This window comes from Meriones unguiculatus, chromosome 7 (assembly GCF_030254825.1).
Source record: "Meriones unguiculatus strain TT.TT164.6M chromosome 7, Bangor_MerUng_6.1, whole genome shotgun sequence".
Classification (NCBI taxonomy): Eukaryota; Metazoa; Chordata; class Mammalia; order Rodentia; family Muridae; genus Meriones; species Meriones unguiculatus.
Window position 1 is genome coordinate 24,270,175 of NC_083355.1, and position 13,120 is coordinate 24,283,294.

The 13,120-nt window shown below is 53.4% G+C and overlaps 1 protein-coding gene across 4 annotated transcripts; it reads left to right on the forward strand.

Annotated features, from left to right (window-relative positions):
- The first annotated feature begins 240 nt into the window (after positions 1–240).
- Positions 241–12,588, forward strand: Nfe2l1 (NFE2 like bZIP transcription factor 1). Of its 4 annotated transcripts, none has more exons than XM_021641970.2 (5): positions 241–395; positions 1,974–3,002; positions 7,741–7,956; positions 8,607–8,765; positions 9,453–12,588. In XM_021641970.2, exons 2-5 carry the CDS (start codon positions 2,493–2,495, stop codon positions 10,791–10,793), a joined length of 2,226 nt encoding a protein of 741 aa, XP_021497645.1. In that variant the 5' UTR covers positions 241–395; positions 1,974–2,492; the 3' UTR covers positions 10,794–12,588. The 4 variants fall into 4 exon arrangements, with proteins under 4 accessions (XP_021497645.1, XP_021497646.1, XP_021497648.1 ...); XM_021641971.2 differs by lacking the exon at positions 241–395 and adding an exon at positions 659–803; XM_021641973.2 differs by lacking the exons at positions 241–395; positions 1,974–3,002 and adding an exon at positions 6,063–6,113.
- The last annotated feature ends 532 nt before the right edge of the window (positions 12,589–13,120 follow it).

A 13,120-nucleotide genomic window follows, 5' to 3' on the forward strand; every position in this document is an offset into this window, starting at 1 on the left:
CGCCGGGCACCACGGCCTTCGCCCCACTCATTGGCGGGGCCGTGCCGCGGGGCGGACCTGTACACTCATTGGACCGCCCCCACGCCAGTCTCGGGAAGACGGCGCCGAGGAGGCGGGGACACACTCGGCTATTGGCTTCTCGTCGCTGTCAATCAAAGCGACATCCGGTGACGGCAGTACTCCAGGCTAGCTGATTGGAGCAGCTGCTTCGGGGGGCGGGTGGCCGTGGCGGGCGGGTTTCCGAGTGCGGTGGGAGGAGGGGGCGGGGAGGGAAGCCGAGGCTGGGCGCTCCAGGCCGGCCGGAGGTGGCGGCGGCGGCGACGGTGGCGGCGAGGCCGGGACTCGGGCTGAGGGCCTGCTGTGGCGGCAGCGGTGGACCGCGACCTCAGCAGCGGGTACCTGCCATCTTCCCTTTCCTGGCGAGAGGGCCGCCGCGCGACGGGGCCCAGGCTTTCGTGGGACGAGGGGCGGGCGAGATGGGGTTGAGGGGCAGGAGGCGGGAACCCGGGAGGGCCAGGCCGGCTTGGGCTCGGGCCCCGGGCACGGCGGGAGAGAAATGCGGGGCCGAAGGGAAAGCCTGTGCCCGGGTGGGCCGGACCGGGAAGGGCCGAGGGCATGGGAGGGCGTGGCGAGGCCGGGCTGGAGGGCGGGGTGGGGCCTCGGGGACGGAGGGCGGGGTGAGGCCCGCTCTTAAGGGTGGGTCGGGGCCGGGAAGGTAGCACTTGTCGCCTGGTGTCCCAGAAAGCTTGGAGCCGCGGCGGCGCCGAGAGTGGGCATGGCAGCTTGGTCTCAGCCAGACTCGGGTAGGGAGCAGGGTGGGACCGGACTCGAACCGGGGCTCGCTCTCTCTCTCTCTCTCTGTCTCTCGGTGGCCTTCTTGGGCGTTGAAGAACTTTGTCCGCTCTCTTAAAACTGAATTGGGGCCCTGGGAAGTTTTAGTAGTTAAGATTGCGTGAGGACGGGCGGGTTTCCAAAGCGGGGAATGTTTACTCAGCCACGAATGAGGGTTTTCGTGGGTGTGTGCTCCTCGTACGTGTAAGACTCCCACTTCACCTTGATAGTGGGTCGCGACAGAGGAGTTCCTTTATGAGATTAATGGAAGCTCAGAAGTAGGAACCAGAAACAGAAAGGCAAATTTACCTTCTCCCCACTTGGCAGCTCGGATTGAGGACTTGGCCATAGCCTTCTGCTTTGGCTCAGAAGGTCATGTGAATAAAGATAAAACCTGCGAATTCAAATTCCAGCTGGAGCAGGGCCCCACCACATTGCCCTCCTGTTTCTCCCCTCCCCTCCTCTATTTTGCCATGCTGAGGATTGAACCTCCAGGGCCTCTAACCAGGCACCCCTGAACTGTATCCTTGCCCTTTAATTTTTTTTTTTTTTAACTTATATTGTTAAAACGGTCTCATTAATTTGTCCAAGCTGGTCTTAAATTCCCGATTTTCACGGTTCAGCTTTCTGAGTGGCCTGTGCTATTAGGCTGGTCTTTTATTTATTTACCTTTTAACTCAAGAACGCTAGGAAAGGGAGATTAGCATTCAAAGTTGGAAAACAAAAGGGCACGTGAAATGGAGGTTTGAACATTCCCATGTATTTTTCACAGTGTTCCATTAACGATCTCTCCCTGCTCTTTAGAGTTGGAAGGGATAATGACATGGGAAACCCAACTTTTTTTAAAGATAGGAAATGGGCTTCTTGTGCTAAAAATAGAAACTGGGTAATGTGTTCTCTTAAGAGTGTTGGTAAATTCTGAATGCCTTGCGCAGTGTCTGCCTCTTCCGAGAAAGCTGTTTTTTTAAAAGTAGAAGGAATTTAATATTTAGTAACTGAGGGTGCCCCTTTTCTTTCTTGTGGTTGGTACAACAGGTTGGTTTGTTTTCCCCTTGCAGTGTGTCTCCCTGAAGGTTTTTACCCTGCTCATGATGTAAAGCGGATGGAATCTTACGTTGTTGCTCTTGTGATTCCCATTTCAGGTTTCTCTGGAAACCCCCCTGGTAAGTGCAGAGGAGGCGGGACACTCTGACCCAAGACAAAGACCTGTAGCTCCAGCCAAAGAAAATAAACCTTAGGAAGGAGAAGGGGGAAAAAAAAAAGAAGGAAAGGAAGAACTCCACCGGCTGTTCCTGTGAATAGCCTCAGTGGGATCTGCAGAGAGGACGGCAGATGTGAGTGAGGAGGTGACTGTGTGTGGACTGTGGAGGCAGTCAGTGGAGAGCCCAAGTGCCTGCACTGGGTCTGTAACCGCTCAACTTTGAGAGGTGAGGTGTCAAGAAGGGACAAGTGAATGTGGTCTGGACTGTGGCTTTCGCTGCACAGGGTACGCTTTCCTCTGGGGCATCGGGGAGCTCAGCCCTTGTGCTGTGCCAGGGTTGGGGTACAGGGTCTCGCACTGCGGAGGGTAACGCGCTGGCTCAAGTGACAGAGCAGTGGCCTTGATTTGTCTTGTGGAAGATTTAAAAACAAAAAAGCATAAGCATTCTGGTCCTTCAGCAATGCTTTCTCTGAAGAAATACTTAACGGAAGGACTTCTCCAGTTCACCATTCTGCTGAGTCTGATTGGGGTTCGGGTGGACGTGGATACTTACCTGACCTCGCAGCTCCCCCCACTCCGGGAGATCATCCTGGGGCCCAGCTCTGCCTATACGCAGACCCAGTTCCACAACCTGAGGAATACCTTGGATGGCTATGGTATCCACCCCAAGAGCATAGACCTGGACAATTACTTCACTGCGCGACGACTCCTTAGTCAGGTGAGGGCCCTGGATAGGTTCCAGGTGCCTACCACTGAGGTAAATGCTTGGCTGGTTCACCGGGACCCGGAGGGGTCTGTCTCTGGCAGCCAGCCCAACACAGGCCTCGCCCTCGAGAGTTCCAGTGGTCTCCAAGACGTGACAGGCCCAGACAACGGGGTGAGAGAAAGCGAAACGGAGCAGGGATTCAGTGAAGATTTGGAGGACTTGGGGGCTGTAGCCCCTCCTGTCAGTGGAGACTTAACCAAAGAGGTTAGTGGCCCTGGTGGTGGGTGGACATTGGGAAGGAATGGGCTGATCTGGAGAACCAAACAGGTTCGGGTCAGGGGGTTGGAGCTGTGGCACTGTTTGGGTAGGAATGGGCTAAGTTACATGGCTTCTGGGTTGGGAGCTGGGAGCCTTTCTGTGTTTTGAGCCACTGGCCCACCTGTCAGGGCAGGTGGTTCCCAGAGCATAGCAGGGCTTCTGCTGCTTGGATTTCAGTATGGCTGCTAGAGGCTTTAGGTGGGGGAGGGCCATGTTGTGATGGGCTTTGAGTGAGTATAGATTGTTGCTAAGGCACGTACTGTGGCCTCTCTTCTCTGTACACCCCCAACATTAAACATGAATACTGTCCCCTAAAGTTCTCCATTGCGGTCAGGCTTGCTGTTGTAAGTTCTCTGTAACTCTCCTGGGCCTGAGCCAAGAGGTAGACATGGATAGTTATTCTTGGCCAGTAGAGGCCAAGGCTCCCATTCTTTGCTAAAGCCCTGAGCAGAAAAGGCTGGAAGCTAGAAGAGAACTGTACTCTGCTCAGGTCAGCTTGTTCTGAGCTGTCAGAGGTGATTTTTAGTTCCTGGCCCAGGGCTGGCAAATTTCTGGGTAGAAAAGGAGCAGTTCCTTTCCTTTAATGATGCAAATGGCTACTGCTGCCCCTGTCTGACCTAGGTAGTGAAACAGCTGTGGTTTGCCTCTAGCCCTAGGAGCCCTGAAAAGACCCACAGCTCTCTGGCACTGGGTTCATTAGTGTGAAATATAGCTGGCTGCAGAGCTTGACTTCCTTTGCCCAACATCTTAGGCCCTGTTTTGTCTCCCTGCAGTATGCCTGCTCATTATCTCAGCTATCTGGCTTACTAGTGACTAGCAGAGAATATGGCTTGTATTAGGTCCATGGTCCTGCTAGGGGTGATTTTTGTCCTAGCTGTGGGGAGGGATGCCACTGTGGGGAGGCACCTGATAGGCAAGGCCAGGAATGGTACAGTGCAGGGCAGCCTCAAACTAGGTTTCTTTCACCCCGATTTGTTAGTGATTGAGATTGAGAAAGCACTCAAAAATCAGCTATCCCTTACCCCACATCTGTGTGAGAGAAGGTGGGGTTCTCTCAACATGGGGCTCATGAGCATTTTTTGCCTATCAGGGCTTTTTGTCTTATAGCCTTTAAATTTTTTACATTTTTTGAGGTCGTCTGTCTGTCTGGCCTGGATCTTGCTATGTAGACCAGGGTAGCCTTGAACTTGTGACAGTTCTTCTGCCCTTTCTCTGCCTCTCCCAAATGCTTGGATTACGGGCATGTTCCACTCTTTGGCTTTTGCTTAGATTCGTGCAGTGTCACTTTGAACCTCACCTTTTTTCTGCTTCTCCTTACTCTCTCTTTTAAATGGGCTTCTGAAATCCAGTGACCTGAAGGAACCCTCCCTGTTCCTGCCCCAGTGGCCTGGGCAGGTCTTTTCTTGAGAATGCTACAGTGTTCACACTGATACTGTTCCTTCAGAGAGGCTTTTGGGACTGTAGAATAATTTGAATGTAACTGGGTCTGTTGAGGCAGAATGGGATGGAACTTGGTACCTGCTTTCCTTTTCTTGGCCATAAAGAATGTTGTGTTTTCCCTGACCCCAGGCCTTTATTTTACCACTCCCTTGGGGAAGTTGGGTGGGTCACACGTGAGGGACCCAGTCTGGGGAGGAGGGAAGGGAAGATTATGATGTGCCTAGAACAACATTTCCTCAGCAACTCAGGGATAAAAATACCCAGGTCCAGAGCATGTGACAGGCACTGCTGGAGCTGGTATTATCCCTGGGGTGGTAGTGCTCCCTGTGCCAGGCCTGTTCGATGGACAGCCATAGCTTCAGCCCTTGTCAAGGGATAGGATTCCCCTCCAGGTTGGCACCCTGCCCAGAGCAAGGGGTGGCCTGTTTACAGCTCCTCCCGGGTTAGAAGCTGTAACCGAGGGAGAACACACTGTCTCTGGCCTGACCTTAGGCTCTGGGGAGTGGAGTGAGGAGAAAGCAGTGCAGGAAGGCAGAAGTGGGATTTTAAACCCCAGTTCTGCAGGCTTTATCCCCTCACCCCCTGCTAGGAGAGATGCTTGTCAGGGCACAAATGGGCCCTGCCCTTCCTCCTCCTGCCCTTCCCCAAATTGTTCGTGAAAAAGCTGAAATAAAAGGGGCTAACTGGCATATTTGGGGCCAGGAGGTTGCCGAGCACCTATTTCCCTAAGTGCTGGACTTGAGAATTTTGTCTCCCACCTTTTCCTGCTAGGACTTACGCATGGCCTGCACTGACATGCCGCATGTATGTAATAATGGCTTTCCTCTCTCCTCCAGTCTGGCCTGTTTTAGGGTGACAAAGCTCCTGGGCTTTTTTTTTTTTTTTTGGCTTGGAGTGCTCTGGGTTGGTGCCCAGCCTGGCTTGTGGTCCTTAGCCTTGACTGGTCACAGCCTTCATAAGGAATGGGAAAACTTCCACTTCCCAGCAAAGAATTTAGTTTCTCAGGGAAGCTTCTGGAGGAGTGTCTGCCCAGTCATAAGAGTGGGCTGGAAGAGCAAGATGCGACAAGAGGGAGAAAAGTGGCACCCCTTCCCCCCCAGGACTCTCTCACTGCACCACCCCAGCTGATTGACTGGGCTGGGTGGGGCTGCCCGCCCCTGGGTGCTTCTCCTCAAGGAGACGGAGGCGGCCCAGGGATGGGCCGGTTCCTTGCGGCAGCTTCTCCAGCTGCCCTGGTGCAGAGATTGGCTCCCTTCTGCAGCTAGGTAACAGGCGGTGGGAGGGGATTGGCTCCCTCCGCATCTCCAGCGGAGACTTGGGGGAGGAGATTGGCTCCCGGCGCAGCCTAGGTAACGACAGTGGGAGGGGATTGGCTCTTTCCGCAGCCCCAGCTGCTGACCTGGGGGAGGGGATTGGCTCTCTGCAGCCTCAGCAGTGACCTGCGGGGTGGGAGGGGGAGGGGATTGGCTCCTTGCGGCAGTCTAGGTAACAAGTTTGGGGGGCGTGGGGAGGGGGAGAGGGAGGAGCGGGAGGATAGGCCCAGAAGGGAGCTCCCTTTCCTCTGCAGCGTGAGCACGGAGCATGGGGTGGGAGTCCCGTCTCACTGCAGCCTCTGCGGTGAGCTCAGGGTGGGGGCTGCTGGGCGTCTGAGTGGAACTGGGGTTGTGAGGTGGGAGGGGGCTGCTCCAGGATGGAGGAAGGGGGCTGGGCTGGGCCGCCCAGGCAGCAGCACGGGCGGGGCACCTTCCTCGGGCCCCTCGGAGCCACCAAGGGGCCACCCTTCCAGCCTGGTGTGCTTCCTGCAAGCCACGAGCTCCTTGCAGCCCCCTGTCCGGCATACCGGCACTGGCTGCCCTGGGGCTCCTCTCGCAGACCATGACCCGCCTGGACCGCAGCTCTCACAGTGGTGGGGACCATGCCAAAGACAGGGCCCTTAACTCTTGGCTGGCTGGTCACCGGGTGGCCCAGCCCCCCTCTGCTCCTGGGTCCAGGGCTTCTGTTCAGGTTGGTGTATGGTGGGAGACTCAAGGGAGAGGTACATATGGGAGGTCTTGGGGGTCTTAGGATGGGATGGTAGGAAAGAGTACAGCCCCTGCTTGTGGGTAGAGTGGTGGGGTTGGTCTAAAGATACTTTTCAGTGGAAAGTGTGTGCTTTTAAATCACTGAAAGGAAGGCAACACTTAAGGGTCTCTTCCGGCTTGTTGAGAAGACTCCTAAAGGGAGGGGTAGAGTCCAAGTGGCTCTACTGGGGTTCTGTGCTGATGTCAGTGGGGGTGGCAGTTAGTGCAGGAACTATCGAGGAGTCACAGAACAAAGTGAAAGGAGGCATTTTAATGTCCAAGGTTGCAGTGAGAGCTCAGCAATGAGAGTTATGTCCTTAAGTGGGTTGACTGATGGGGAGATGGTGAGTCCTCGGGTGTGGTATGGGAGAGAGGGATGGAGGTAGCATTGTTCTAAGGGGACGCAGTGAGATTGGCCTAAGCAGGGGTGGGGTACTACTGATGGGGGATCATCTGACTATCTGAGATTCCCTTGGCATTGAGGTAGCTTGCTAGGATCAGTTAATTCTGTCAGGGATCTTGAGGTGAGGCTGGGCCTTTAATAGTTGTGGATGTTCAAGCTTACTCCAGCTGTCAGCCTGTGAAGGGGGAATGGCTATAGGAAGGGCTGGAGACAACCCGTCTTGTCATTGGCTGCATCAGGTGGTTGGAAATGCAGGGATTTTCCTCTCCAGGCCACCCCACCCCTTTATGCAAATGCAGTGGCACCACAGGCTGATGCAAGCCTGGTCACTGCTAAGCAATTTCACAGGGCAGTTTGCCCTTGCTTGCCATGGTCAGACAGTGTGTGTTTTCAGGGCCTCCTGCTCCTAAAATGAAAGGGGTCTCTTGCTTCCTCCTCTTTCTTGTTAGGGGTGATGCAGCCCTGCCCTTTACCCTGGGTGTGACTCTGGCCCACATTCTAAACCTGAAGACCTGTGTGATGGTAGATATGTTAGTATTTAGTAATAGCTCCTTTTATTTTTATTTATTTTTTGGTGGAAGGTTGCCTGGGAATGGATGAATGATGCCTGCTGGTGCAGCGGAAGCAGGGGAGAAAGGCTAACAGACATAGGCCCGGGTGTGGCCCTGCCAGGGCTAAGTGGAGTGTCAGTAGGTGGGATCTCTGAGGGCATAGGACAGGGAGCTCTCCTCTCGGGGCGGGGGCTACTGGAAACCTAAAGTCATCTTGATCTGTCTTTCAGGATATAGATCTGATTGACATCCTTTGGCGACAGGATATTGATCTGGGGGCTGGGCGTGAGGTTTTTGACTACAGTCACCGCCAGAAGGAACAGGATGTGGATAAGGAACTGCAAGATGGAGGAGAACGAGAGGACACCTGGGCAGGCGAGGGCGCGGAAGCTCTGGCCCGAGACCTGCTAGTAGATGGAGAGACAGGGGAGAGCTTCCCTGCACAGGTACTGCGCCTCTGACACTGCTCTCTGCTCTCTCTGTTCCCCAGACTCACCAGGCTGGACTTCTTCCAGAGAACTTGCTCTGGAGGAGAGTTGTGTCTTTGCAGTGAACCTGAATGTATTTTTGCTTAGGGTCTATAAAGGCACAGTGGGCCATGGACTCAGAAACACCAAGTCTTGGCAGTGGACATTGCAGACAGGCAAAGTGTCTAGCATTTTAGAACACTTCTGCATTCCTTCTGTTGTCCCTGGGGGTAGGAGACTCAGGTCAGCCATTCAGAGTGACCGGGACACAGCAGACCTACAGCAGCTTAGGAGGGAGGTATCTGTCCTCGATAGCAGGACCCAGGCTAGTCAGGTGGACAGTTGTTATTGCCACAGGTGCCTGGTGGGGAGGAACAGCCCTGTCATTGGAAAAGTATCTTAATAGGCTGCTGGAGGTCATCGGCCCCTTTGGAGACTGTGCAGAGGTGAGCAGGACCAGAGAGCCCACTGAGCAAATAGCACAACCTGCACGCATGTACCCCTTTAGGTGCAGGGCTGGTTCTTAGCTCTTGGCCTTACGCTGGCTGCTGAGGCAGGGAGCCAGATAGTAGTCACTAGGAGGAAGCAAGTGGTGGTCTCCTCACACTCAAACCTGTGTTGTGCCTTAGTTCCCAGCAGGCGTTTCCAGCGTCACAGAAGCAGTGCCTAGTGAGAGTGAGTCCCCTGCCCTTCAGAACAGCCTTCTCTCTCCTCTTTTGACGGGGACAGAGTCACCATTTGATTTGGAACAGCAGTGGCAAGATCTCATGTCCATCATGGAAATGCAGGTAGGATTTTCAGAAAAGGATAGCCTGCCGAGCTCTGTGTAGGATAACCCAGCATATAGTCATGTTCCCCCTCTTGGGGATGTTACCAGTTTTCTCTGGATAGTCAGTAGGAAAGTAGGGACTCTTGAGGGATTGATTCCAGGCATCCCTGGGGGCTGGGTGGGATTGAGTTATAACCGCGTATGGCCTGTCATGGAGTTACACTTCTTTTCCTTTAGGCAGGCAGTCAGCTGGCTGACACTCTTGTCACGTAGTGCTTTAGAGTCACTGGCAGTTCCATTTGGCCTGCCACCATCGAATAACTTTTTGCTGGTTAATTTTTTTTTTTTTTTTTTTGCAATGCTGGGGATGGAGCCCAGGGTGCCTGCTCTACCACTGAGCTACCTTTCGCCCTCAGTTGTTATGATATGCTTGTGATTACGCAGCAAGCTTTGTAGCAGGGGATCTGTTCAGTGTTTATACTCCATTTCGTGCCAGGATATGTGAATCTAGCCACACAGGAGCTGGTTAGTTCTTTATTAGGGTGAAGTCCATAGTTAGGAACCCCCTGTGCCAGGCCTGCTGGTCTAAGCTGGGGGCTTTGCTGTACAGTTTTTGCTCCTTTGCCCAGGGAGCTGTTCTTTAGTTGGGGGCCTGCAGGGTGTTAGTCTGCTCCTTTTGAATGCTGGTACAATTTTTCCCTTCCAGGCTATGGAAGTGAATACATCAGCAAGTGAAATACTGTACAATGCCCCTCCTGGAGACCCTCTTAACACCAACTACAGCCTTGCACCCAACACTCCTATCAACCAGAATGTCAGCCTGCATCAGGCATCCTTGGGGGGCTGCAGTCAGGACTTCTCCCTCTTCAGCCCCGAGGTGGAGAGCCTACCTGTGGCCAGCAGCTCCACACTGCTTCCACTTGTCCCCAGCAACTCCACCAGTCTCAACTCCACCTTTGGCTCTACCAACCTAGCAGGGCTTTTCTTTCCATCACAGCTCAATGGCACGGCCAATGATACATCAGGCCCTGAGCTGCCTGACCCCCTGGGGGGCCTGCTAGATGAAGCTATGCTGGATGAAATCAGCCTAATGGACCTGGCCATTGAGGAGGGCTTCAACCCGGTGCAGGCTTCCCAGCTTGAGGAGGAGTTTGACTCTGACTCAGGCCTCTCCTTGGACTCCAGCCATAGTCCTTCCTCCCTGAGCAGCTCTGAAGGCAGCTCTTCTTCCTCTTCCTCCTCCTCCTCCTCTTCTGCTTCCTCCTCTGCCTCTTCTTCCTTTTCTGAGGAAGGTGCTGTCGGTTACAGCTCTGACTCTGAGACCCTAGATCTAGAAGAGGCTGAGGGTGCAGTGGGCTACCAGCCAGAATACTCTAAGTTCTGCCGCATGAGCTATCAGGATCCTTCTCAGCTCTCTTGCCTTCCCTACTTAGAGCATGTGGGCCACAATCATACGTACAATATGGCACCCAGTGCCCTTGACTCTGCTGATCTACCACCACCCAGCACCCTCAAGAAAGGTAGCAAGGAAAAGCAGGCAGACTTCCTGGACAAGCAGATGAGCCGAGATGAGCACAGAGCCCGAGCCATGAAGATCCCATTCACCAATGACAAAATCATCAACCTGCCTGTAGAGGAATTCAATGAGCTGCTGTCCAAATACCAGCTGAGCGAGGCCCAGCTGAGCCTCATCCGGGACATCCGTCGCCGGGGCAAGAACAAGATGGCTGCACAGAACTGCCGCAAGCGCAAGCTGGACACCATCCTGAACCTAGAACGTGATGTGGAGGACTTGCAGCGAGATAAGGCCCGATTGCTCCGAGAAAAGGTAGAGTTCCTGCGGTCCCTTCGACAGATGAAGCAGAAGGTCCAGAGTTTATACCAGGAGGTGTTTGGGCGGCTGCGGGATGAGAATGGGAGGCCCTACTCACCCAGTCAGTATGCGCTTCAGTATGCTGGGGATGGCAGTGTCCTCCTCATTCCTCGCACGATGGCTGACCAGCAGGCCCGGCGACAGGAGAGAAAGCCAAAGGACCGGAGGAAGTGAGCCTGGGGAGGCAGGGGGTGGACGCTCACTAAGACCGAAACTGGAGAAGGGCTGGGCCTGGACCTAACATTGGGGACTTAAATGCCTTCGTATCCAATATATCTTCTCAGATGGGATGACTGCGGGTCAGTGCACCGAAGAGGCGGGCGCAGGCGCTGTCTGGCTCAGCTGCCCCACTGGGAGTGGGTGGAAATGACCAGACTGTGTGGGTGATTGGGGTCCCCCAGCCTACTCCCTTTCTCTTGAGGGAAGGGTGGTGTGGGCATGCTGGAGGTAGAGGAGCTGTGTGCAGTGAAAGGGAAAAAGAGAACGTGGGAGAGGAGAGGAAGTAGTGGAAAAGCTCATTCCTGGAAGGAGAAAAGGAAGGAAACCCCTAAAATCAAAGCAGTCAAAAAAATCAGGCTGTTATGGGCTTTGGCCAGCATTGGAGGCAGTGAGTGCAAGTGACTGCAGTGGGCCTAGGTAAAGTTACTGCTATGGAAACAGATGTGGTGGGGCCTTGGAAGGGCTTTTTAACTGTTTGAACTCTGGCACCCCTGAACGGAAAGAAGCTCTTGGATAGCACCTATAAAGTTTTAGTTACTGAAATGGGAAGCTGTAGGGGGGACCCAACACTGACTTGGTTTCAGGCTATAGGAGGGCAGAGGGTATAGAAGTGAATTTAATGAGGCCTGTGTTGCAGCAGCCCCAACAAGCATGATCTCACTGCCCTGCCTCAGCCACCTCCCTCCCTAGCCATCCCAGAGCTGAGGCTCCCACTGTCCTCATGAGAGCCTGCATGGAAATGCTGTTCTCCCCATCTCCTCCCTTTTGTGGTACCCACCCTCACTAGCTGCCTATAGCTCTCTGGAGTGGGGTGCTATTCTGGCAGTACCGGAACTTGGCCTACAGCTTCCTCTGCAGGGGCTAAATAGAGGCAAGGGGATGGTGTGGAGGGAGAAGCCCTCAGTGACCTCCAGGCACTGTTCAGCACAACACTGGGAAGTGACTCTTCCCTCAGGCCCCTCTGCCTATTAACACCTGGGCCTGTCACAGGGGGAAACAAAAGCCTATAAACCCCAGCAAGGAAACCTAGTCCTCTTAGAATTTCTTGCGCTTTGATTTTTTTTGTTTGTTTTAGGGCGTGTGCCCTGTTTGACTTATAGGGCCTAGGATGCTTGTGTTGAGTAAAAAGGAGATGCCCCAATATTCAAAGCTGCTAAATGTTCTCTTTGCCATAAAGACTCCGTGTAACTGTGGAAACACTTGGGATTTTTCTCCTCTGTCCCGAGGTCTTGTCTTGCTTTCTTTTTTTGGGTTTCTTTCTGGGAAAAGGAGAAGTGCATGTAAGGAACTGGAGATGACCCTCCCCTAGGCTTTCAGCTTTAGGCAGCTTCTTCATAGTCTGTTTAGCCTGGCCTCTTGGAGGACAGTGCTGAGGGAGGCAGTGAGGGGCAGCAAGATAGCCAGATGGTTCTAGGACCACAGTGTCTTGTCTTTCTTTTTCCTTTTTTTTTTTTTTTTTTTGTAACTTTGCCTCTGCTGCCCCCACTCCTGGTCAGCTCTGGAGTACTGTGCCCCAGACTAGCAGGGGAGTCAGGGGCAGCACTGATTCTCCTTCCTGTGCAGAAGGGAGGAGTCTCCTAACTGAGCAGTAGGGATAGGAAGCGTGAACCTGGGAGTGCTTTTTATAAATTATTTTCCTTGTAGATTTTATTTTTAATTTATCTCTGTGACCTGCCAGGGAGAGGAGAGAAAGAGAAATACTGTGAGCACATGACAAAATAAAATCAAATAAAATGGATGATTCAGCTTATGTGCAGTTTCTCTCTCCCCTCCCCCTTTTGAATTATGATGAGAATCAAGGAAGCAGGCCCTGTTGGGGGAAGACTGGCCTTTGCATGCTTTAAGGTAGAGCTCCCTTGGGAAGGTGGGTGGAAGCTGACAAAGGAAACACAGAACACTCACTGCACTCAGCTTCCGTGCAGGTGCTGTGGACCTCTTCCTGGTTTACCAGTTGAGACTTCTCACAGGATTTGCTTCATTTTTAGAGCTCGACGGACAGTGCTGTGGATTTCTCTAGTAGCTTTCCCTGCTGGAGAGGCACAAAGCACTGGATTGGAGTCATGAACTCCAGGAGGCAGAGGCAGGCAAATCTCCATGAGTTTGAAGCCAGCCTGGTCTACAGAGTGAGTTCTAGGACAGCCAGAGCCATACAGAAAAACCCTGTCTGGAAGAACGAACAAACAAACAAAATCCATGGGACCTATTAACAGTAAAGTGCTGCTATGCCATAGATGTCCTTATGAGTTGAGGTGTCAACACTGACTGCTTAATTTCTAGTTAGG